The sequence below is a fragment of the Chinchilla lanigera genome, unplaced genomic scaffold, assembly GCF_000276665.1.
Source record: "Chinchilla lanigera isolate Chin_1 unplaced genomic scaffold, ChiLan1.0 scaffold00005, whole genome shotgun sequence".
NCBI lineage: Eukaryota > Metazoa > Chordata > Mammalia > Rodentia > Chinchillidae > Chinchilla > Chinchilla lanigera.
The window spans coordinates 7,702,198-7,726,053 of record NW_004955406.1 but is presented as its reverse complement, the minus strand read 5'-3'; the positions used below and the strand labels follow the sequence as shown (position 1 = coordinate 7,726,053).

Genomic DNA, 23,856 nt, shown 5'->3' with positions numbered 1-23,856 from the left:
GAACACCTGAAGAAATTCATGACCACCAAACCAGTACTCTAAGAATTTCTGAAGGATATTCCAGAAAAACACAACAACTCCATAAATCCTAGTAGAATGAATTCACTAGGCAAGATAAGAAATTAAACAGAGGAGAAAGAAGAAAACCAATAGCAGGAAAATAATATGACAAGGAGAAGTCAATACATATCAATTACCATTGATGTAAATGGTCTCAATTCACAAATCAAAAGAAACAGAATGGACCAAGAAACAAGATCCAACAATATGCTGCATACAGGAAAAACATTTAACTCAAAAAGAAATTCATAGACTGAAAGTCAAAAGATGGAAAACAATACTCTATGAGATAAGAACCCATAAAAAAGCAGGGATAGCTATTCTGTTTGCAGACAAAGTGGATTTCAAGCCAAGACTGATCAGAAGAGACAAAGAAGGTCACTACATCCTTGTAAAGGGAACAATCCATGATAAATATGTATCACCAAATACCAGTGCAGCAGTACCAAATACACATTAATGGATATGAAACATCAAATAAGTTCCAACACAATTGTAATTGGGACCTCAATATCCCACTGTCACAAATACATTAACTAGATGAAAAAAAAAATTAACAAAGAAATATCAGAGCTGAACCAGACCTTTGAACAAATGCACTTAGTATATATTTGGAAAGTATTCCACCCAACAAAAGAATACATATTTTTCTCAACTGCACACAGGACCTTCTCCAAAATAAACCACGTATTACCTAATAGAACATGTTTAAGTAAATGCAAAAGAACTGAAATTATAATATGCATATTATCAGATTATAGTTCAGTGAAACTAGAAATTAATGGCAAAAGAAACCAACAGAGCAAAGGACAAAAAATCACACAATCATCTCAATAGTTGCACAAAAAGCATTTGACAAAGTGCAGCACCTATTCATGCTAAAAATGCTACAAAAATTGGAATAAATAGTCCTTATCACAATCTGATAAAAGCCATCTATTACAAACCAAGAGCCGACATCATACTATATGGTCAAAAACTAAAAGCTTTCACTCTAAAATCAGGAACAAGATAAGGATGTCCTCTATCATCAATCCTATTCAATAGAGTTCTGGAAACACTGGCTAGAGCAATTAGACATGAGCAAGAAATAAAAGGAATAATGATATGAAAAGAAGTTAAATTATCATTTTTTGCAGATGACATGATACTCTACATAGAAGAACCCAAAAACTCTGCCAAAAGACTTGTAGATTTAATAACCAGATTCAGTAGAGTAGCTGGATACTAGATAAATTAGTAACTGGATAAATTTTAGGATTGTTTTCTCCAATGAGCATTTGGGTTGCTGTGAGATATGCTATTGGTATTCTGATCAGGATTGCATTAAATTTGTATAGACATTTTGGGAGTATGGCCATTTTCATATATTGGTTCTTCCTACCCAAGAACAAGGGATATCTTTCCATTTTCTGATATCTTCATCAATCTCCTTTTTCAAAGAACTGTAGTTTTCAATGTAAAGGTCTTACTTCCTTCATTAGAATGATTCCTAACTATTTCATTTTTATACTGTTATGAATGGTATTGTTTCCCTAATTTCTTTCTCAGTGAGTTTGTTATTCATCTACAAGCATGCTATTGATTTTTGAATGATAAAAACAGCATGGTAATGGCAAAAAAATAGACCTGAGGATCACTGGTAGAGAAGAAATGATGCAGAAATAACTCTGAAAGCACTCATCCATCTTATCTTTCACAAAGAAAGAGGCCAAACACATTCATTGGAAAAAGGATAGCCTTTTTAATAAATAATGCTGGAAAAACTGGCTTTCTGCATGCTGAAGACTAAAGCTAGACCCATGCCTATCATTATGCACCAAACTAAAATCAAAATGGATCAAAGATCTAAATATTAAAAGAGAAATGCTAAATCTGCTGAAGGATAGAATAGGTAGAACTCTGGAAGATATAAGTGTAGGCAAAGACTTTATGAACAAAACCGATTGCACAGGATTAATCACAAAGAATCAACAACTGGGATCTCATCTTATTAAAAAGGTTTTGCACAGCAAAAGAAATCATCAACAGAGTGAAGCTAACCTGCGGAGTGGGAAAAAATTTATGGCAGAAGTTCTTCAGACAAAGGATTAATACTAGAACATATAAAAAACTAAAAACAAAATCAGACCCTCCAAATTCAAAGACCCAATCCAAAAATGGGTATCTGAGATGAAGACACATTTTGCAGAATGAGTATTATGAAGAAAACAACTAATAACAGATGCTGGTGGGGCTGTGGGGAAAAAGGAACACTTCTCCACTGTTGGTGGGAGTGTAGGCTGGTGCAACCACTGTGGAAATCAGTGTGGAGATTCCTCAGAAAAGTAGGATTAGCAGTTCCATTCAACCCAGCTCTTCCCCTTCTGGGTATCTTCCCAGAAGAATTAAAAGCATCATTCCACAGCAATATATGCATATCCATGTTTACAGAGGCACAGTTTGTAATAGCTAAATCTTGGAAGCAACCCAAATGACCACCAACAAATGAATGGGTAAAAAAGATTTTTTTTTATAATGGAGTATTACTCAGCTATAAAGAAAGATAAAGTTGAGACATTTATAGCTAAATGGATGGACCTTGAGACTATAATCATAAATGAAATAAATTGGACATGTGTGTAAATATAGCATTATCTCTCTGGTGTGAGAAATTGAACATGTAAATAAGAACATAAATGTACAACAGATACTGTGAAATAGGAAGAAACTGTTCAAAAGGAAAAGAGGGCTGGGAATACAGCTCAGTGGCACAAGCCCCTGCCTGGCAAGTGCAAGGTCCTGAGCTCAATTCCCGGTACAAAAAAAATGCAAAAGGAAAAGGGGAGTAGGGAGGGGGAAGGGGAAAGGAAGAAAGGGAAAGAAAAAAGTGAGAAAAGAAGGATAAAATGAAAACTGAGCTTTGTGAATGGGGAGGGGAAGGGAGTTTGAAAAGAGGGGATGGGAATGGAAAAAAGAGGAAATAAGATATATTATGTACAGGTACAAATTCTCTATAATGAATGTGGTCAATATGTATATATAAACTGTAACAATAAACTTAAATTTAAAAAACAAAATAAAAATACAGAAAATAAGGTCTATAATATGGATGACCATACAGCTATCTCGGTTTGGTTTAGACAGATCCAGTTTACCCTTGTTGTACAATTACTTGTTAAATAATTACTAATAGTATTCTCCATTCTCAGAACTTCAGGTTTTTGACAATATACTGTCCATATCATGATATCATTCTGTGAATATTAATCATAAATTCAGAAAGCAACACTGTGATTTTTGCTAAATATAGATTAAGAACATATATTGGAGAAGGGACCTGCAGTAGGATGACAAATGGGATGAAGGCAATTAAATAAAAATAAAACAGAATGATTAACTCTACTCTCCATTCAAGGTTCAAAATATTTCATATTTAACTGTGGTTTTTAAGAAAATTCAACACTTACAGCACTTCTGGTACTAACAATGTGATGGTGCGGGCTCTTACTTGAGTACCTGCAGAGGAGAAGATCAGATGTGACCATTAACAGTAGTTTTTTCCAAATACAGTGGCTCTACATGTGGCCAAGGCCCAGCTGAGCGGGCAAAAGCTTTATCTTTCTGTCTAGGGACTTTTCTGGAAAGTGAACTCAGAGGTAAAACTGAGGTTCCGGGACCTCCAGCCACCACTCTAGGCTTGTTAGGGTTTTCTGCAGTGTTATGGTTTGTGTCTGGGTGTCCCCCCAAAGCCTCATGCGGTCATGGGGCAGGCTTTTAGAGTTTGACTGATTATGGGTGTGAGAGCTACATCTGCCCCGGGGTGGATAGTTTGTATATGTAAGGGAGAGGAAGAGGCTGCTTGCCGCCATTCCTCCCTTTTACGGCTTGTTGCTTTTGCTGTGTTCTGCCTCTATGAGCTGTAGCCCTCTGCCATGTGCCACTCTGCCTTGTAACCTGCCAAGTATGGACCGAAACCTCCATAAACTGTAAGCGAAATAAACCTTCCCATCCTTAATTTTGGGCATCAGGTATTTTGTCCCAACAAGAGAGAAAAGTAACTAAGACATGAAGATATAAAAATGAAATGAGAAGGAAATACATTTTTGATTATAGACACTGTTGAAGATTATTGGTTCAAACTCCTTCACTGTAAACTGAGCTAAAATAAAGATAACAAAGACTGAAATTTCAAAAACTAGTATTTCTCATTTGGAACACTGAAGAGCCAATTTCAGTGGGTCCTTGCTCCTGGTCATGTTTGTACTGCTATCCCAGGTACTTCATTTTCTGTCTAATCCAGATAAAGCATCATTGTCCAACAGAAATATAATATGTCACCTATGCACATTCAATGTTTCTATAGCCATATTAAAATCACAAGAATAAGTAGGTGAAATTAGTTTTCATAATACAATTTAATATGTAACCAGTGCAAAATAATTATCAGTGAGGTAGTGTACAGTTTTTTCTACTAAGACTTTCACATCTGATTTGTGTATTCCATCTACAGTACACTCCAATTTCAAGGGCTCAAAAGCCACATGTGCCCCGGGACTATCATAAAACACATCCTTAAAAATTTCTTCACACTACCTTCACTTCAATAATCTGTATCTATATTGCCTCCTCAGTTGCCACTGGAATTTCTCCACCCCTAAAATTTTAAACCAGAAGCATATCTTTTCTGTGTATGTGGGAGACGGTGCTAGGATTTCATTATGGAATTCTCTGAGCACAACTATACAAGCCTTAACAGAGCTCTGCATTCTTTTTCCAAATAGACGTCAGTCACCAAAATAATGAACCACATTTCTATACACACAGATCGAACAAGAAAGCATGCTAATGTGTTTTATATATCCTCCTAATGTAAAATGAAGTGTACTTTTATTTTTATCAAAGACTTTTTCTAGTAAAAGTGAATCACCTTCCATTTTTTTATGTATTTAATATAAGATCCCTTTCATTATATAAAGAGACAAAAACCTCATGAGAAAGAAAAATCCCAATGGCAGATTTTATATTCTAATTCACAAAGGTAGAGTACACAGTTTAACTTATGAACTGAACCTGCTGGCTAAATGATAAAACTACCTTTCCTGGCAGGTCCTTTCCAGCTGCTCCTTTATCTGCTTCTCCTTCTGGATCTGGGAATAGTGTGTGGAGGAAACTGTAGCTAAAGGAGTCATATTTCACTTATTAATTTAGTCTGAGACAGGTATGCTATACTTTTCATCTTTGCTTTCTTAATTATTGCAAATATTTAATGTACTATTGCTGAAAATGGATCTGAGAGACTCAAAGCTGTGGCATGTGAAGTCGGTCCCTGTATTATTTGTTTTTTGTTTTTGTAATGGAGAATCACTACCATCTCACGCATGAACCATAAAAGTCTATCTTTCCTGCTGTCAGAAGTATTCCCATCCTACCAGCCAGGTCTTTAAAATCTGGGGGTTTAGCTCAGTGGTGGAGTGCATGCCTAGCAGGTACACAGTCCCAGGTCCCATCCCCAGGACCCTCCTCCCAAGCATCCTTAACCTTTACCCTTTCCTTCAGCTCCCAATAGATGAGTCCCTTCCTGACTTCACTTTTTCCTCTCTCTGTCCAGCCTGTAAAATATGGCATCTGAGTAAACCATATTCTCTCAAATGTCTTCTCTTTATCTCACCCCATTATACGTATCCAGGAACTGATCTTGGGAACGTTGTGCTCTTTGGTATCTGACAAGAGCACACATGAAAACATTCACAAGGACAACTGCAGGAAACTCAGAGAGTCTAAGCCTCACAAAGCATACTACAGAGACAGAGAGAGCAATTTCTGCAGAAAATCTGAGATTACACAGTGCTTACCAAATAGGAAGGTTTGATATTCACAAAGATTCATTTTGAGCCATTGTCAATTCCATTCAAATCCTAAAAGGGGCTTTGTGGTACTTGATTTTCTGATTTTATAATTTGTGTGAATGTGTGAAGGCTCAAGAATGACCGAGACACTTGTGGAAAAAGAACAGGGAATGGAAGGTTTGCCCTCTGAGATATTATGACTTATTAGGAACCTCACTCATTAAGACATCTGGCATGGGTACAACAACAGGCAAACTGATCAACGATGGAACAAACATAACAATAAACCAGAAAATTTTATATAGGACAGAGGTGATATGTCTGATCAACTGAGGAAAAGATTGTTTGATAAGTGAACCTAGAAAAATGGATCTAGATTCATAAGGAAAAAGAAGAAACTATCTTTACCTCGTATCATTTAGAAAAACCAACTGCACTGGGATGGAGAACTTGTAAAGGACAAAGTTACCATCATTTAAAGATGTTAATTGGCTTTATTTACAACCCTACAATGGGACAACACTTCATTCTATAAAGTGTTCTGATCCGCTCAGTAGAGCAAGTTGGTTGCACGGACAGAAAAAGGCTGATGGAAGCAGAAACACAGGACAAAACAGACTGGTCAAAGTTTTTTTGTTTTTTTCTTTTGGTAAGGCCTAAACTTGGAAACAGAACAATAGAAAAATAACTGATTAATAAACATCAAGTTGTTTTCTCTGTTACTTTTTGTAAGGGTTAAAGCAGAGGGAACTTAATTATCAAGGGACTGAAGTGGACCTGTTTTGGAGTTTGGGTATTACCCCTCCAGATTTCTCCAGTCAGTAACAACTTGGTTTGGGTTTGGGGATGTGGAACTTTAGCGTGAGCAACTCCATTTTGGTTTGTTCTGTTCGGGCTGCTGCCAGAGTTCAGTCTAAACAATGGTCTCCCGTGGATTTTATTTAACAAACTTCAATATCAAAAACAAAATGTTAAAGCTTTTAGAAGGAAAAACAGACCTTGAGGCAGGCAAGAGTCTTTTAACCAAGAAACTTCTCACCTTACTTCCCCCAAAAGCTAACAATAAAATAGTTTTTAAAATCATGTTAAATTTAAGAAATTTTGTCCTTTATGTATTGTAGTGTTGAGGTTTGAACACAGGTCTTCACACATGCTAGCCAAGTGCTCTACCACTGAGCTGCATACCCAACCCCTAAATTATACTATTTAAAAGAACAACTTATTAAGGTATAAAAGTCAGAGACTCTGTAACTGCCATAACAAAAGATAACATCTTTGTTTTCACTAACATCTAATTGAACTTGAGCATTTTCTTCAGTCATGTATGTCAATCAGCATTGGCAAACTGCCCTGGAAGCCAAATTCCACATTTTTATAAATAAATTTCTATTTGCATACAATCACACATATTTGTTTACTATTGTTGGCGTGTGCTGTCCCCTACTAGGGCAGAAATCTGAGCAGTTGTAACATAAATTGTATTGCCAGAAAAAGCCTAGAATGTTTACCCTGCCCTCCTTTACAGAAATGTTTGGTGACCTCTGGTGTTCAAAGTGAAAAAGCTTATAAACTCCCTGAATTCACAGGTCATCATTAATATCAGCTATCATTGCTTATGGATCTATCTTTTGCACGTGCTGAGAGCTCTAAATACACCAGTATAGTCAAGCCTCATAATAATCCAACAAGATGTTCTATCCAGTGAAATATACTTTGAGAAGGAAAGCCTTTTCCTCACTGTAGGAAAACTTCTACAATGGCTTATTGTTGGTATTCTTAAATATTAACGTTGAGAATAATTATTTTATAGCAAAAATAAAGTATTTGAAGAATGTGATTTTCTGATTAATCAGCTAGATTTTAACCTGAGTATGTTGAAAATCTTTCTAAAATATTTTATACACTTTCCACGCAGCAATTACTAAATACTAAACAAAAATCAAACCTGCATTAAATCTCTTAGAACTTTATTTTTTTATAGTATGAAGAATTTTAATTATGGATGCTTAGTTACAATTAATTTAAATGATTTGAAAACATGAAAGTACTTGATATCAGTTATTATTTTCTTATGTCTGGCAAAGTATTTTTTAAATTTTTAAAATTTTTCTATTTTAAAGGAAATAAAAAATTTCAAAAAACACTAAAAACGATACAGAAGTTCAAAACAAGATGATAGGAAATTAACAATGGTTGTTATACTGCCTATTGTTACCTTCAAAGTAGTTGTTCAGATTACCAAATATAGGCATGCAAAATTACATTTTCATTCAACTCACCTTTTACAGAAATTACATTTCCTTACATTTATAAAGCGTTTATATCTTATAAAGCACTTTTACTCTGTTCCAACTACCTGTATATTTATACCTGTATCCACTACTACTTGTGCTAGTAAAATGCCTCCCCCTGCTACTCTCTGGCGGTGACATTCGGCTCTCATTTACTCTTCTCCTATTCCGGAAGCAGGTTTCAGAAGTGGAAAGCAGCCTATACGTCCATCAACAGATGGATGAAGAAAATGTGAGATTTACTTGGAGTACTACTCTGCCATAAAGAAAGATAAACGTGAGTCATTTGTAGGAAAAAGGATGCACCTTGAGACCATAATGTTAAGCGAAATAAGTCAGACACACAACCTTAAATATCACATGGTTTCTCTTATAAGAGAAGCCCAAATTATAAATAAAGAACAAAATAAGAAAGATAGTAGGAAGTAGGAAGAAACAGTAGTTCTTTCTCAAATGGGAAGGAGATCAAGAGAGGGAGGAAGAGGAGGGAAAAGGGATGAAAAGGGGAATTAAGATGTGTCACGTACACGTTCCGACCTCCCCACAAGGACTGTGAACTTTATGTACTGCTAACATGTACTGATAAAAAACGAGTGGGGGTCTACTTTACGAATTCAGGAGAGAGGGGGCGTCAAAAAATTTAATAAATAAAATTTAAAAAGGAAAAAGTCCAGAGAGACTCGGCTGTCCAGGAGACAGCAGCATGAGTCCCACCAGCCTTCCGCGCGAACTAGAAGAGAGCCGAAGGTGCCGAGGCGGGGTGGGAGCGGGGAGCCGGCGCGGGTGATCTGCTCCTGGAGCGGGGAGACAAGGCGGTGGTCTGCAAGGGCCAGGGACTCCGCTGGCTTGGCCCCAGGGGCGACCCCTGCCCTGCCCGCTCCCCGAAACCGGCATTTGTGTACCTCCACAGGGCTGAGCCGTAGCAGCTGAGCTCCAGCAGCAGCGCGACCGCTTGTGTGGGCGACATGGCACCAGGTCCTCGGCCCAACGTCCTCGGCGCAGCGTCCGGGCCACGCGCGCCGGCAAAGATGACAGTGGCCTGAAAGTTAGCTGGTGTGCGGAAATATATACCAGATTTTGGGGAGGGGGACAGCAAAACCACTTCGAGAAAAACACAAGTTGGTCAAAAGGAGAATTTTTAAGTCACTGTATTTTTTAGCCTAAATATTCGTGGGACAGTATATCACCACTGTCCTAGCAAAGACGTATCTAGCGGCATTTTCCCGGGAGCAGACACACTGAATAGTAATGATTTCTCACGATGTACTTTATGCCCAACACTATCTCGGGCACTTTTGAACAAATAAGACAGCGTACTTGTTTACAAAGGGCTTATTTTGTAATAAAGCTGACATAAATACATTATCATACACCATAATTTATATGTTTACTAGTCGGTAGACCAAATAACCTGAATCCTCCTAAGTCACCAGTGCTCAGCAGTCTTAATTCGTAGTAGGTTCTCAATGTGTACTGACAGTACATTGGCTAGAAATCGTAAAATACTGTACTAAATGGGCTTTGGGGACATTACAGAAGATGACAGTTTATGCGTTTGGGAGATACTACACTAGGGTGATTCTGTTCCATCCCCGCCTTTTTCTGGGTAGCAATTTTTATCAGAACTAGACATCGTAGTTAATTCGTATTGCAGTAGAAACAGTATTAAATCAGCATTTGGGGTACTCTGGAATATACCCACAACTGAAGCTAAGAGGGGGTGGAGTATCAACGCACACTGCCAAAGTACCAATCCCAGCCGCACTAGAGTAAGCTTTCAAATCCTATAAAATGGGCTAGGGTGTAGCTTAGTCGCAGAGTGATTGCCTAGCATACTTGAGACCCTGGATTTGATCCCCAGAACTGCAAGAAAAAAGCAAACCGTATAAAACGAGAGCATCCACCTACATTATATGATTGCGGGGGTTAAAAAACCCAGTGCATTCCACTACTGTATCTGTATGTACTATATAAAATAGACAATTCACTCTCTCCGAGCGGCTGTCACTAACATGTAAAATGAAACAGGTTAGGGCTCTACTTGATCTCCGAATTTCCTGGTTCCACTTTTACTGCTTTACTTTTGAGTTTGCCCTTTTTGATTCCTGTCACCATTTCTGCTCTCATTTCTAGAACTTTATCTTTCAATTCTAAACTTATACGGTCCAATTCTATCCCGTGTGTATTTTCAAATCACTTTTTTTGTATTTTGTACACTTTATCGCCTTTCTTAATAAAAATAAATGTTTTAAAAATCAAAAGAACACTTTCAGTCCCTGAAACCTGCAGAGGGCACCCAACTAGCCCCAGGTTACGTAGCTGCGACGCACAGCGTTGCATCCCGGGAAATGTAGTTCGACGCTCCTCGAGTACCTACGTGCCTCTCGGGTTTGAAAGCCGGAGGAAGGGTGGGTAGGCGAGGCGTGACGCAGGGGCGGGGCGGGGGAAAACGAGCCAAAGCCCCGCCCCTTCCGCTTGCGGGAGTCGCCTTGGAGTGGTACTCCAGGCCACGGAAGGGGCGTGGCCTCAGCCCTAGGCGGCGGCCATTGCCGCCACCAGGGCCTTTCCGACGGGAGGTGCTGCCGAGGTCCGCCTGCGCGGGGCAGTCATGGTCCCGCTTTAAGCCGCGGTGTTGGAGCCGGGGCGGGGCCTGGCTGAAGGGGCGGGGCGCGCGGGGGCGGGGCCGGCCTCTGGCTCCTTCTTCCTCCGCATGTGGCTGGTTCCCGCGGAGCGCTTGAGTTCGCGCACTGTTCGCCGCCTGCTCTCCTTCGGGCTCTCCGCGTCTCGCTGGAGTCATGTCGGTCGCCGAGACCAACCCGGCAGCATCTTCCCTGCCCAACGGTGACTGCGGCCGCACCGCGGCGCCGCCGGGAGGGAACCGGGTGGCGGTGGTGCTGGGCGCGCAGTGGGGCGACGAAGGCAAGGGGAAGGTGGTGGATCTGCTGGCGCAGGACGCCGACATCGTGTGTCGCTGCCAGGTGAGGCGCTGGGGCTCGGACGCGGGCCGGGCCCACAACCCGATCCGCCGCCCAGAGGAGGTGTCACCTTGAGCTGCTGCTGCGAACGAGGCGAGGTGGAGAAAGGGCGGGAGCTGGGGACCCCTGAGCGGGAGCCCGGCCGGCTCGCCCGGGAGGACGTGCGGGCGGGCGCGGGGCCCGGAGATGCGCGGCGCCTGCGGAGTTCGGGTCTTGGCCTGGGGGCCATGCCGGCCCGGGAGCGGGCGGGGACGGCGGCCGCGGTGCGAGTGTGGGCAGCCACCACCCGGGGCCTGCTCCCCACCCCGAGCGCGGACCCGGCGGGGCGGCAGTGGGCGCGATTCTCCCCAATTCCCCGGAATTCGGACTCTCCTGTGCCTCACCTGCAGGCTCCGGGCGAGCGGAGCTTTGCCACCCCCGCTTTACTTTGTTGACATCGGAACCCACCGCGGGGCTTCGGCACTGTCCAAGGGCTCTGTCTTTTGTTTTTACTCCATGCCCCAACCCCCCCCCCCGTTAATATTAAGGGGAGATTATTTTCACTCCTTGGTCTCAAAGGAATGAACCCTGGCTCGTTTAAAAAGAGTGAGACAAGTAAATACATGAGTGACAAATCGGATGTTTAGAAATACTTTGTTACGGTTACGTGGAAAGTTCACTTTCTCGGGAAAGGGAATGGTAATGTACTTCCTACCCGAGGCACGTGGTTTTCGATGTAAGCTTTCTTCCTATTTGTTTGCTTTGAAGCAGCCTAGAGGCTAGGCCTTTGTAAAAGCACCCAGATAACCGTCCCCTAGTTTCAAAATTCAAAATAGACCAGCAGTACCCACACTCAAAACAAAATGTAGTTTAGTTATAAGTTAACTGCAGTCTAGGCTGGAAGAATATTTCTTGCTCCCGAATACTACATGGCATAATGGGATGATGATGATGCCTTGGGTGGGTGTTCTGACAAGTCAGAGGTAGGCTCGCTTGATAGAAGACTTTCTGCCTAAAACTAAATACCATTTGAGAATGGGAAAATAGGGAAATTACAAGTATGTGCAAGCTAAATGCAGATATTCTGTGACTTAGCATGGGTTTTCTTCTTTATTTTTTTTATTTTACTTTTCACACAGAAATCTACCTATTTCTTGAGTAGCTAGAGGTTGTAATGTTTTATCACTTCAAGGACCAGCTGGCCCTCCCTTCCCCGCTTCTGTTCCTCCACCTGTCTGGCAACATACATACTTACTGGGCTCCCAAAGGTGTTATCGTGGAATACCTTCTCCACGGGCCTTCGCAGCTGCTCTTGAAGACCTTTCTTTGTCGGTCTTACAATTAGATCTGGCCCAGCTGTGGCATAAGAAGAGAGGAATGGAGAGAGGGAGAGGCTGAGGCCTATTTATCTCGTCTGCTCTAGACCACCCTGTTTACATGCGAGTTTAAATTGAGCTGCAGTACAGGTTCTAATATTTGGGGAATGTATCCTTACAGTATTTATTCTGAAAGACTTTTTTTTTTTTTTTTGGTTTTTCTCCGGTACCAGGAACCGAACTCACGACCTTGCGCTTGCCAGGCAGGCGCTTTTTGCCGCTGAGCTAAATCCCCAGCCCTCTGAAAGACTTTTGAGACACAGTCTCAAATGTAGTTTAGGCTGGCCTTAACTCATTATGTTGCCCAGGCTGGCTTGGACCTCAAGGACCCAAAGTGATCCTCCTGCTTCAGCCTCCCTACAGATGTGCGTATTCCTTTGAAAATTACTAGAAATAGTTTGTAGCCTGCAGGTGTTACTATGTTACTAAGAAATGTGTCTTAAGGTAGGTCATGGATCAATCTGACCTAATGGCCTTGGAAAATATAGAGAAATGATTAAGAAGGAGCCCTGTTTGCTTCAAAATGTTAGCTGAACGTAGTGAAAAAGTAAGTGACTAGGCTTGCTAGGTAGACTTCCTTGTCACTTGTTTACTCTTACTTACTACCTTCTTTATATATTCTTTATATTCTTGTGCCTTTTAAAATCTAATCATTAGAATTCTTTAAAAAGTCTCATTAGCCACAAGTAGGAAGGTAAACAATTAAAGCATATTTCTTTTGTGACTCATCTTGAGCTTTACATTGTTTGACCAGTCTTAGTAATGTGTGTGACATCTGCTTAATAATGTTCCCCTAGGTTATAAAATTAAAGAATATGAAATGTTGGAATTCCTAGTTAGTTGTATAGGTTACTAGGGAACGTCAATGTTAGCTTGGATTGACTGCTTTGTTTGGTGTTAACAAGTTTTGTATGTTACTGAATATACGTCCTTTGTTAATTTTTTTTGCCACAACTGTGCCATGAATCTAAATTTCATACAGCAGTTTCTCCAGAAATGATATACATATGTGTCCATATTTCAACATAAAATCAGAAAATAAGAATTTCTCCCAGTACAAAGTAGATTTAAAATGAAAAAAAAAACAAAAACAAAACAACAAAACAACAAACAAAAGAAAAACTAGTGTTTTCTGTAACTATAGGTTTCAGTTGTATAAACTACTTTTGGAAAAAACATGAAAATCTAATGGCATTTTCAAAATTACGGGCCTTAAAGTCTGTGTCAGATTCAGAATTTATAGGGAGTTACTTATAGCGCTGTAAGTACTCTAGATCCGTAAGTGTGTGTATGGCTTGGATCAAAGTACAAACACTACTGATGTCTTTAACTTTAAATCAATACATCTTTTGGGTTTTTTTTTTGTTGCTGGAATCGAACTCAGGACCTTGCGCATGCCAGGCATGTGCTTGTGCCACTGAGCCATATCCTCAGCCAATATGTCTTTTAAGAAAGGAGAAAAATTTAAGTATAGGACCAACTCTAGACACTGTTTATATAGTAAACATATTAAATATCTACAAGGGACCATGTAGTCCTGGAGTGAAAAAAGCCAAAAAAAAAGGCGGGGGGAGCATAAATCATGTCCACAAGAAGCTCACGGTATAATGGACAACTGCTGTGTAAACCATTGTGGCCAGGATGGGCCCAGAGAAGTACACTGTAGTACAGGGTTTTCAAGAAACTAAGTGTAGGAATAGGAAAGCTCCCTTCTGACAGCACAAACATAGTTTGTTAGCAAGCCTATTCGCCCCTCCCCACCAAATCCTATCAAAATAACATGCTTTATTTCCCATATTTTGTTGAGTAGAAACTCCAAAGGCTTCTTAACTGGGGCAGTTTATAGCAGGCTATATAAGCAAGGGCTTATTTATCGTTCCTGGAGAAAGCCAGCTCGGTGGTCTTGGTTACAGTGACTGGCATGCGGTGGCTTGTGACCAGGAAAAGCTAGGGCAGTAATCCCTTTCTTTGTGTTCTCTCACCCAGAGTTCTAAAATAATATAGAAAAAAGTATTGACTGCAATGAATTGTAAAAGAAAGTATGTGGTATCATTGCTACATCTGAATGCTCACCATAAAAATGAAAAAAATGTTACTAATGTGTAGCTAGATGCTGGTACTTGCAGAAGGCTGAAACAACCATTAGTAAGGAAAATACACAGGACCTATCAGCCACAAAGTTTTTGTTCAGTAAAAAGGGTGAAGCATTACTTAGAAGAAAATAACTTTGCTATTACTTAGTGCCTTGACCTTTATATAGCTGAAATTATCTCATGCCACATCCTATGGTTTTGAAGATGGTGGAGGATTAGCAATTCTCTCAAAATTTGGTCATCCAGTGAGGATGTGCCAAGCTGTTTACTATTTGGGCCTCTATGTGTATCTGCTATACCATTATCTCCATTCTTAAGGGGTGGATCTTTAAATTATAGGAGAACATCCCAGTGGTGCCTGGTCTAGTTATTGTTTCTTTTATTTTGGTAGGAATGAGTAGATTTCAAACAGATTCAAATATCTCTAGGAAAACCTGTTGCTTAGGACGAATCTAGAGTGAGCCAGTAAATTGATATGTACTTAATAGCTTGCTTACTGCAGCTGGATACAAACGTGGTTATCTTTTGGGAACAATGTCAGATTTTGTCTTCAAAGATGAATGTGGGTGAGCTATTGATAAGTGAAAACTGAAGATTATTGAAGAATTTTTATCAACAGCAAAAGGAACCCTGAAGTATTGAGTACTGGCTGGGGCAAGCACTGAAGAACAGTGAACGAAGGAGTTCCCGTGGCTGCGCATGAAATGCTTCTTTACTCTTATCCAATCTTAATTACAAGCTCAGTGTAATAAAGTTCTAAGGGTAGAAACTATTACTTTGCCAAAAATGAAATTTGTATTAGAGTTTTTAAAATCCCTTTTAAAGGAGAAGTTTTATTAGTGAGGAAACCCAAAAACTATATAATATCATTGGTGTGTACTTTTTTGTTTGTTTGTTTACATAGTTCATTTTCGCACCTCCTGACCCTGGGTAACTACAGTTTGGTAACTAGAGTCTCAGGCTTCTTCTTTAGGAACCTAAAATCCTGCAAGTCAGTTCGCTTTTCCACTTTCATTGTCCGTTGTTTCATAATTTCAGCTTAAGGTATAAAATACAAAGTATCTGAAACTCATCATTTGAGTGATTTTGAAGCTGGGAGGTAAAGTGGGTACCCGTGGGGGTCTGTAGACCTGATACCTGAACAGTACACTTGGGTGTCTTTGCTAAAAAGAAATTCAGATACAAGTATATATTTTCTCTACCTATCTAGTGTGTGGTTACTGCTGCATAGTTTATTTGATCAACTTCCTGGTAGTAATTTAATCTGGTCTACTGTGGAATCGTAAGCTAACTGCAGTTGTAGGGATGCTTTTATGAGTATTTTATTGCTGTGGGTTGACAGGTGCTTTAGTTTTGGTAAACTGTGAAATGTTTCATTTGGAAATGTTTCCTTTCATCCTGGTCTTAATCTTTACCAAGAAAGCAGCATAAATAGTAAGCATTGACTTAAAAGATTGTTAGGTTCTTAAGAAGCTTGAAGATAGAAGAAATAGCTCCCTTTTTGGATAAAGGGATGGTGTCTAAGGCATTGCTGTAATCCATAGGGCTAACTAAGACTTCTGTTTGTTTGTTTGTTTGTTTGTTTGGTTTTTTTCCGGTACCGGGAACTGAACCCACGACCTTGCGCTTGCCAGGCAGGCGCTTTGCCGCTGAGCTAAATCCCCAGCCCCAACTAAGACTTCTGGATCGACTCCATGTGGAGCTCTGTGATGACAGTACAGTTTTCATGTACTCTGACCAAAAAGGGCAAAGAGAAGACAAAGTGTTTTAGAGGCCTCAGTGGCCTGAGAATTGCCTTTGGACCATGTATACGAAACTGTTTCCCCTTGTCATTCGGGCCTCTGCTGTTGCTGGGAAGGAGATGCAGTGGTTCCAGGTTTAAACACTGTCAGCAGGTTCTTCATTGCTTCTGTGGCTGCCACAGCAGGCTACGCTGGTATGAAGAAGGGAGTGATTTGGCTGAAGGGGAAGCCCTGTAGCAAACTTAAGAATCGAGAGTCATTTTTACAGACTCATTTCCTCTCTTTCCAGTTTTTTTTTTAAAACCTCCCCTGGACCTTTGGAACTGTGTAATTGGAAACATATACAAATGGATGTGCCTTGATCGGAACTTCTAGTCTAGAATTGGGTTTATGGCCTCTGATGCTGAGAAGCCACAGAAAGTAAAGTGAAATCTCAGAGTTGTTTTGATTTGCATTTTCCTAACGGCTAAAACATGGTAAACATTTCTTAGGTGCTTATTCCCCATTTGTACCACTCCTTTTGAGAAGTCACTGTTCAGTCCATTTGCCCATTCTTTGAGTCATTTGTCTTTGAGTTTTTTATATATTAGACATTAGTCTTCTGTCAGAAGAGTTAGTAGTGTTTTTCCCATATTGCATGTTGTCTCCTCACTGTTTCCTCTGATGTGCAGCTTTTTAAATTTGATGTAATCCTATTTGCTATCCTCGATATTGTTTGCTGTGCTTCTATAGCTGTGTCCAGGAAGTCTTGTGTGTTCCTATCACAGTGTTTCCCCTATGTTATTTTCCCTAAGTTTCAAAGTTTCTCCTTTTATGTCTAAGTCTGATCCATTTTCATTTGATTTTAGCATAGGGTGAGAGATACGGATCTAGTTTCAATTTTCTGTACATGGATAACCTGTTTTCCCAGCACTATTTGTTCAAGAGGCTGTCTTTTATGTAACATATATGGGCAAGTTGGCTGCACCCCAAGGATGCAAGAATGGCTCAACATATGTCAGTCAATAAATGTAATACACCACACAAGGAGAGTCCAACTGTCTTAATACACTGTAGATCTCTAGTTAGGTCTCTTGTAGAAGAAAAACTATTTGCAGTTAAATTGTTTCTTTATATTAATTATGATTAAAACTTACGTATTTTTGAAAAACTTGAAAGGATGCATTAAAAACTTTGCTTTACAGCTTTGAGAAGAATTTTAGTTCTATTTCTTTTATTTGTTTCTATCATAATGTTCCAGTTTGTTTCATAGTTCTGTGATGGGACACATTTTTTTCTAGTCATCAAAAAGGTTAATTATGTATGATTATATATTTAATGTAATAATGCAGGATGGGGTAGTAGTCAAAGAAAATTGGTAAATTAGGAATTAAGGGATGTTAATTGAATTTATACATATATAATAACGATAATAATGCGAAAGTAGTAGTTAAAGGCTGAGGGTGTAGCTTGCCTAGCATGTGGGAGGCCCTGGGTTCAGTCTCCAGTACAAGGGAGGAGGGTACGTGGGGGCAGGGATAGTAGTGAAAGAAAATTGATAGAATTAGGGTGTTAACTGAATTTTTGTTTATATGTTTTTCACTATTTTTTATTTATTTTTTGAGACAGGGTCTCACTATGTAGTTCAGGCTGGCCTCCTACTCTTGGTATGATCCTCCTGCCTCCACCTTAGCCTCTGGAGTGCTGGGATTACAGCCATGTACCACTATGCCTGGCTTGTTCTTCATTTTAATACAGTTAACTTGATTTATTCTTGGAAGAACATCACATAAGCCGTTGTAAACTTACATTTTTCCTCAAAGAAACCTTCATATACATAACATGCCTCATTGTTTTCTCCAGAGGGATACTTCAGACTAAAAACGTTTAAGAGAATCATTTTTTCTTTTTTTTTTTTTTTTTTTTTGAGACTGGGTCTTGCTATGCAGTTCAGGCTGACCTTGAGCTCACTTTGTAGCCCATGCTGGTCTCGAACTTGCAGCGATCCTCATGCTTCAGCCTCCCCACTGCTGGGATTACAGGTGTGAGCCACCACGCCCAGCAAGAGAATCATTAAGAATCTGAGAATCATTAAATATTTTCCTTATGATTTTGATCCAGAAAATTACCTTCAATTGTAATTCCACAGGTTTCTGCATAAGTGGTATCTATTATTTAGTTAAGTTATATAGAACATATAGTTATGGTAATGAAAAGTATTTGTTATTTGGTACATGAGTGAGTAGGACCAGAAGCATTATGGGGACTTAGCAAAGCAGTAAGCAGTAGTTACACATAGACGTTCATATGAATATTGTATATGATTAATGCTTTTGGAGGTATAATTTAGCAGGTTTGATTTGGGGGAAATTTGAGTTAGGAGAATAATATGACTCTATTAAAATTGGAATAAGAAAAATCTCCCCCATCATTTCATTTAGTACAGTCTGGCCTTAGTGCTACTTACGAGAATCACTAACGTGATTAAATAAATATGTCCTTGCTGTTGGTTTCCCTGGCACATGCTCCATAGAGCGTCCTGTGTGGCAGGCAGCTCCGGCTGTCCTTGTAGTTTGTGAGTGGGCGGGTGTGGTTGTGGTCAGCAGTGTGCTCCTGTTTGAAGCCATTATCTGCTGACGGATGTGAATTCTCCTTGGACCAGTATCATCTTTGAGGAGTTACCTGAGCTCCCAAGGGGAATCTGATACATACCAAATAATATATATTTGAGTGTAGCATTTAAAAAGGCACTTTAAATTGGAAGCCTCGTATGTTGCATTTCAGAAATATGACAGTGTACCAAGACTTGCACTTATGTGTGTTACCTCAGCAAGAAACTTCTTACATGTAGTTTCTTCTCACTTTACCTTGGGACCCTTCTCTATTCAAGATGAAATTTTCCTACCCCATTGGGGGCACAAATATAAATAAGTACTTCTATTTCTCTCCTAAGTGTTTTGTTTTGTGTGAGACAGAGTCTCACTATTCAGTTCAGGCTGGCCTTGAACTTACTTTGTAGCCCAGGCTGGCCTTGAACTCATAGTGATCCTCCTGCCTCAGCCTCTCGAGTGCTGGGATTACAGGTGTACACCACCATTCCTGGCTTCTCCTAAGTCTTTAATAAGATAAGCTTGGCTTATTCCGTAGTACATTCAACACTATTTTTGTATTCAACTAAATAATTCAGATGATATCTGAACCATATAGTCATCCTTAATGTGGCATTGGTTATTGAAAAACAGTGGTTGAGTGAGTCATACTTCATAAAAGTATGACTTCTTGTCTTTCATAGCTGAACTTTTCCAGCGTGGACTTCAACTATTTACTGTTTAAAATAAATAGTAACCAATTTCCCACAAAGAATGTCAATACTTTATACTCTACACATATACTAATAAACTAAAATTTTTAAAAAGTGAAATGCTTTAAAAAGAGAGAATGTGTGCGTGTGTGTGCGTGTGTTTATGTGTGTGTGTGTGTGTGTGTGTGTTACCTGTTTCCTTGTTGGTGTCCTATGAAGGGCTTGGTGCTGTCCTGCTTCTGTGTGTCAGCTTGTGCACTGTCAAAGTGACCTCGACTAGGCTTTTTTCTTTTAAGTATATGACATTAGTCTTCAAGCAGGAGTTACTTATACTGTGAAAGACAGTGAAATAAGCATTTATTACTTTTTGAAGTTTTTTTTTTTTTAAACAGGATCTAGTTTTCCTGCATTTATGTGAATTAATGATTGGTGAGGATTCTTAAAAAAGTAAATAACATTTATTTTGTCAAAAGTCTCATAATAAAGACAAACTAGTCATTCTCAGGAGGTATACTTTTATATCTTCCTAATGTCACACAGCAATATTACATGTTCTTAATTGGTTGTGTCTTTATTTTTTTAAGTTTGTTAAAATGGTGAAGTTTAAACATATATAATCAATTGATTTGTGCTTTCATCCATACTTTTTAATTTAAAAGTTGGAAAAATTACATGGACACTTAATAATTGTCTTCTTGTACTTAATTTATGTAATTCATTATTTTACTTTTTTATTGACCAGGTAGATGTCAGCTTCTTAGAGTAGAAAGTTCACCGTGGCTTTGTAGTGTGATTCTGAGCGTTATAGATTCCTTGATCTGGTGAGTTACTTTATCCAGAGATGGCAGGTTCTAGCGATCTATCATTAACCAAGTAAATACACAAGGCTGATTTATAAATTAGTCTTTGGGTAACCACTATTTGGGGGGAGTTACTTGGGAGACATCCTAATTTCAGCCCATGTAAGAATACAAATTTCAGGTCTCAAAGCAGCTTGACATGCTCTAACAACAAAAAGATTTTATGAGGGCCGGGGATATAGCTCAGTGGCATAAGTGCCTGCCTGGCAGGTGCAGGGGCTTGAGTTCAATTCCTGGTACCAAAAACAAAAACAAAAAAACTCCAAGCTTTTATAAATATTTGCATCAAGTTAGATGCAGTTGTATAGATTACTTTTTTCACTCTTTGAAATGTTTTGTGTAGATAACATGTCGTGGATAATTAAATGGATGGTTACGCATACTTAGTGCCAAAGCCAGACTGTTTTCTATATGTTTTCAATTGTTTCTTTTTAAAAAGGAGTATAACTGTCTCCTGAAAACCTGAATTCTCCAATTTCTAGATCCATTTAGGGTAGTCATTCAAGTGTAACATAATACAAGTGAAACAGACGAACTGTTACAAAGCCTTTAATTCATCCATACACATGACAAATACTTGGGCTTCGTTAAGTTATATTGACATTTTAGGAATTTGTATTTACTTTGGAAGCAGATACGTTATTTTTTATACTTCCTGTCATGCTTCGTATCTTGTATTTCAGGGAGGAAATAATGCGGGCCATACAGTTGTTGTAGATTCTGTAGAATATGATTTCCATCTTCTACCCAGTGGAATAATCAATCCAAATGTTACTGCGTTCATTGGTAAGTATTTCAGTTGAACTGCTTGGGGATTACTAATAGTAGTTAGTTTTCATTATCAAAACTGATTTCATTTCTCGCTAACCATATGGTTCATTGGTCCTGTATCAATTTTGACCATGGTACCTTCTGGAATATACCTGACTGACAATTTGTAGCTCTTTCAGATCCTTTAATAGTTTCCGAAATAAATACTTCGCATGCATCTGTGATCATTGATAACATAGTTCTGAAAGCAAGTATTAGATGATCAGATTAGTTTTCCAAATACTGTATGTTTAAAACTGTGGCTCACCATAAGAAAGATTTGGTTCATAACCCTTATAACAAGCAATGCCATAGAATACTTTGTATTCTACTTCTAATTTTTAAAAGTGTTAATCACACAACTAAACTGATTTTATGACCACTAATAACTCCCTGATTTGCATGACATTGATCTAGTCTATTGTGACTCAAACCGTATAATTCTTTTTAAAATACTGGATATCATCTTTCATTTTGTTTCCCAAAAGTTCCAGTTATTTTGAGTGTAATTTTAGTGTTTTATATCCTGTGTATTCAGTTATTATTTATGTTAAACAAGAACTTAAAACTTAGATTTATTTCTGTGGTCAACCCTTAATAAATTAGAATGTCCTATTAATCTAAGTATCTTACTCTTCTAGATAAAAGGTTATTATAGATGTGTATATTTGATATCTTATATATATATGCCTATATTGTAATTACAAATGCTTAAGGTGGGGGATTATTTTCTTTAGGAAATGGTGTGGTAATTCATCTACCTGGATTGTTTGAAGAAGCAGAAAAAAACGTTCAGAAAGGAAAAGGTATGAAAGAATGAGTCTATCTGATAATCTGTTATTTTTAGAAGAATGTTTTAATATATCATGTCAGACAGTTTGACGCTTTTGTCTTGTACTTTAAAATTTCAGGTTATTGTAAGGCAAAAATTTTAGTGACTACTTACTGAATTTTATTCATTGTAATTAGTGCAAAACAGAAAAACCCTTCTGTAGATGCTGTTTTTTTTTTTTTTAATGCATTGACTATCTGCAAACTTTATCTTAAGGTATAAAATTACTATGTATTTGTGTCACAACTCTAGGAAATTCACAAGTTGTTTATTGCCAGTGTTTCCTAGACTGAGAGCTCACCCTTGGTTGTTGAAACTTGGATGAAAGGGGATAGTTTCCTTCCAAATGAGGAAGATGCTTCTTTTAGGCAGTGTATTTGTTCCCCTCACTTCAAAAGAAATAGCCTTCACCTTGTCCTTCCTGATCAGCTTGGCTACCTGATTAGGGTGTCATGGGAATTTGGTAATACAAATGGAACATTGAGGAAAATCATTCATATACTTTCCCTTTAGATCAGTTCAAATTTAAAATGTTCTGGTTACTGTTAAAGTTTATTAATCAGGTAGCAGCCCATCTTCAAGTGTTCTTAACACCTGCATCTCACTTCCAGAACTGTTGTTGTCCTCCATCTTTTTATTTATCTTTTAGTCCCTGTTTTCGAAATTGGTGAATGTGGAGTTTTCATGCTGCACTCTGCTCTCCTTGAAGCATTTTGCCTTACTTCCTTTTCCCTTCTGGCTTGTCTGACCCTGATAAGTCCACCTCTGTGAGCTTCTTTGCAATATATAAGAGAAAATTAACTTTCGAATACATACTTACATGTCAGAAACAACTGAAAACCAGGCATGATAGTGTATGCCTGTAATTTCGGTATTCTGGGAGGCTGAGGCAGGAAGATCACAAGCTTGAGCCCAACCTGGGAGACTTAGTGAGACCATGTTTCAAAATAAAGAAGTTAAAAGGGAGGAACTAGGAATATACCTCAGAAGGAAGGCCCCAGGTTGAGTCCCCAGTACTGCAGAGGGGGAAAAAAACAACTGTAGAGGGTATGGCTTCCTATGCTGGGTTTACTTCTTTTTAACACATTACCGAGGAAGGTCTCAGTCTATAAAGAGTAAACTTTCTAAATGAATATTGGATATTATCAAAGTTAACAACTAATCTTTGTTTCTTTTTTATTACATTTTTCGTATTTTTGTGGTGCTGGGGATTGAACCAAGATCCGTGTGCTCGCCCGGCAGCCGGTGTTCTGCCGAGCTGTTCCTGCAGTCCCCACAAATAGTGTCTAACATGTAGTTTAGTCCTTAACACACGTAAAGCCTCCTAAGGTACTGTCTGAGATACCTGTTTGAGTTTGCTCATCTGTTCGTCCAGTAGTCGTTTCTTTCCTCTCAAACGTGTCGGCAAAGAGCCCTGTGCTGTGAAAACTCACAGCCCCTGCTCTCAGTTCTTTGGGGAGATGCAAGTATTTCATTCCAGTTCAGCATAATGTAGCGATACACAGCACTGTCGGGGAATTGCTGAGGATGTTTCAGTATTTTGTTTGGTTACTGTTTTTATATTAATCGTGGGAAAGATGCCATCCCTGAAATTAACTCCCTTGTCTTAATTTTTTCCCCTCTACTAGGTTTTTAGCTCCCCACCCCCATGTCCAGCAAAAATACTTCCCAACCATTTGCCTTCTGCATTCCTGGAAATAGTTAATGTGCAGGTGACTGTTCTGAGACTG

At 39.0% G+C, this 23,856-nt stretch overlaps 2 protein-coding genes across 7 annotated transcripts in view; one reads left to right on the top strand and one right to left on the bottom strand.

The window, feature by feature from the left end:
- The window catches only part of LOC102005994 (chromosome unknown open reading frame, human C1orf101), a 144,560-nt gene extending 135,337 nt beyond the window's left edge, over positions 1 to 9,223 (bottom strand). For 5 of the 6 annotated variants that reach the window (XM_013520373.1, XM_013520364.1, XM_005374775.1 and 2 more), the window contains exons 1-2: positions 9,082 to 9,223; positions 3,510 to 3,558 (exon numbers count right to left, since the gene is read on the bottom strand). In XM_013520373.1, coding sequence (XP_013375827.1) covers positions 3,510 to 3,558; positions 9,082 to 9,146 — 114 coding nt within the window. In that variant the 5' untranslated portion in view covers positions 9,147 to 9,223. Of the gene's footprint in view, positions 1 to 3,509; positions 3,559 to 8,258; positions 8,335 to 9,081 lie in introns of those variants that run through there. The other variant, XM_013520365.1, reaches the window with a different exon arrangement.
- A 1,651-nt stretch (positions 9,224 to 10,874) lies between these two features.
- Positions 10,875 to 23,856, top strand: part of Adss (adenylosuccinate synthase) — a 30,201-nt gene continuing 17,219 nt past the window's right edge. Inside the window, exons 1-3 of the mRNA XM_005374781.2 lie at positions 10,875 to 11,157; positions 21,168 to 21,270; positions 22,032 to 22,100. Of these exons, the coding sequence (XP_005374838.1) occupies positions 10,975 to 11,157; positions 21,168 to 21,270; positions 22,032 to 22,100 (355 nt within the window). The 5' untranslated portion in view covers positions 10,875 to 10,974. The remainder of the gene's footprint in view (positions 11,158 to 21,167; positions 21,271 to 22,031; positions 22,101 to 23,856) is intronic.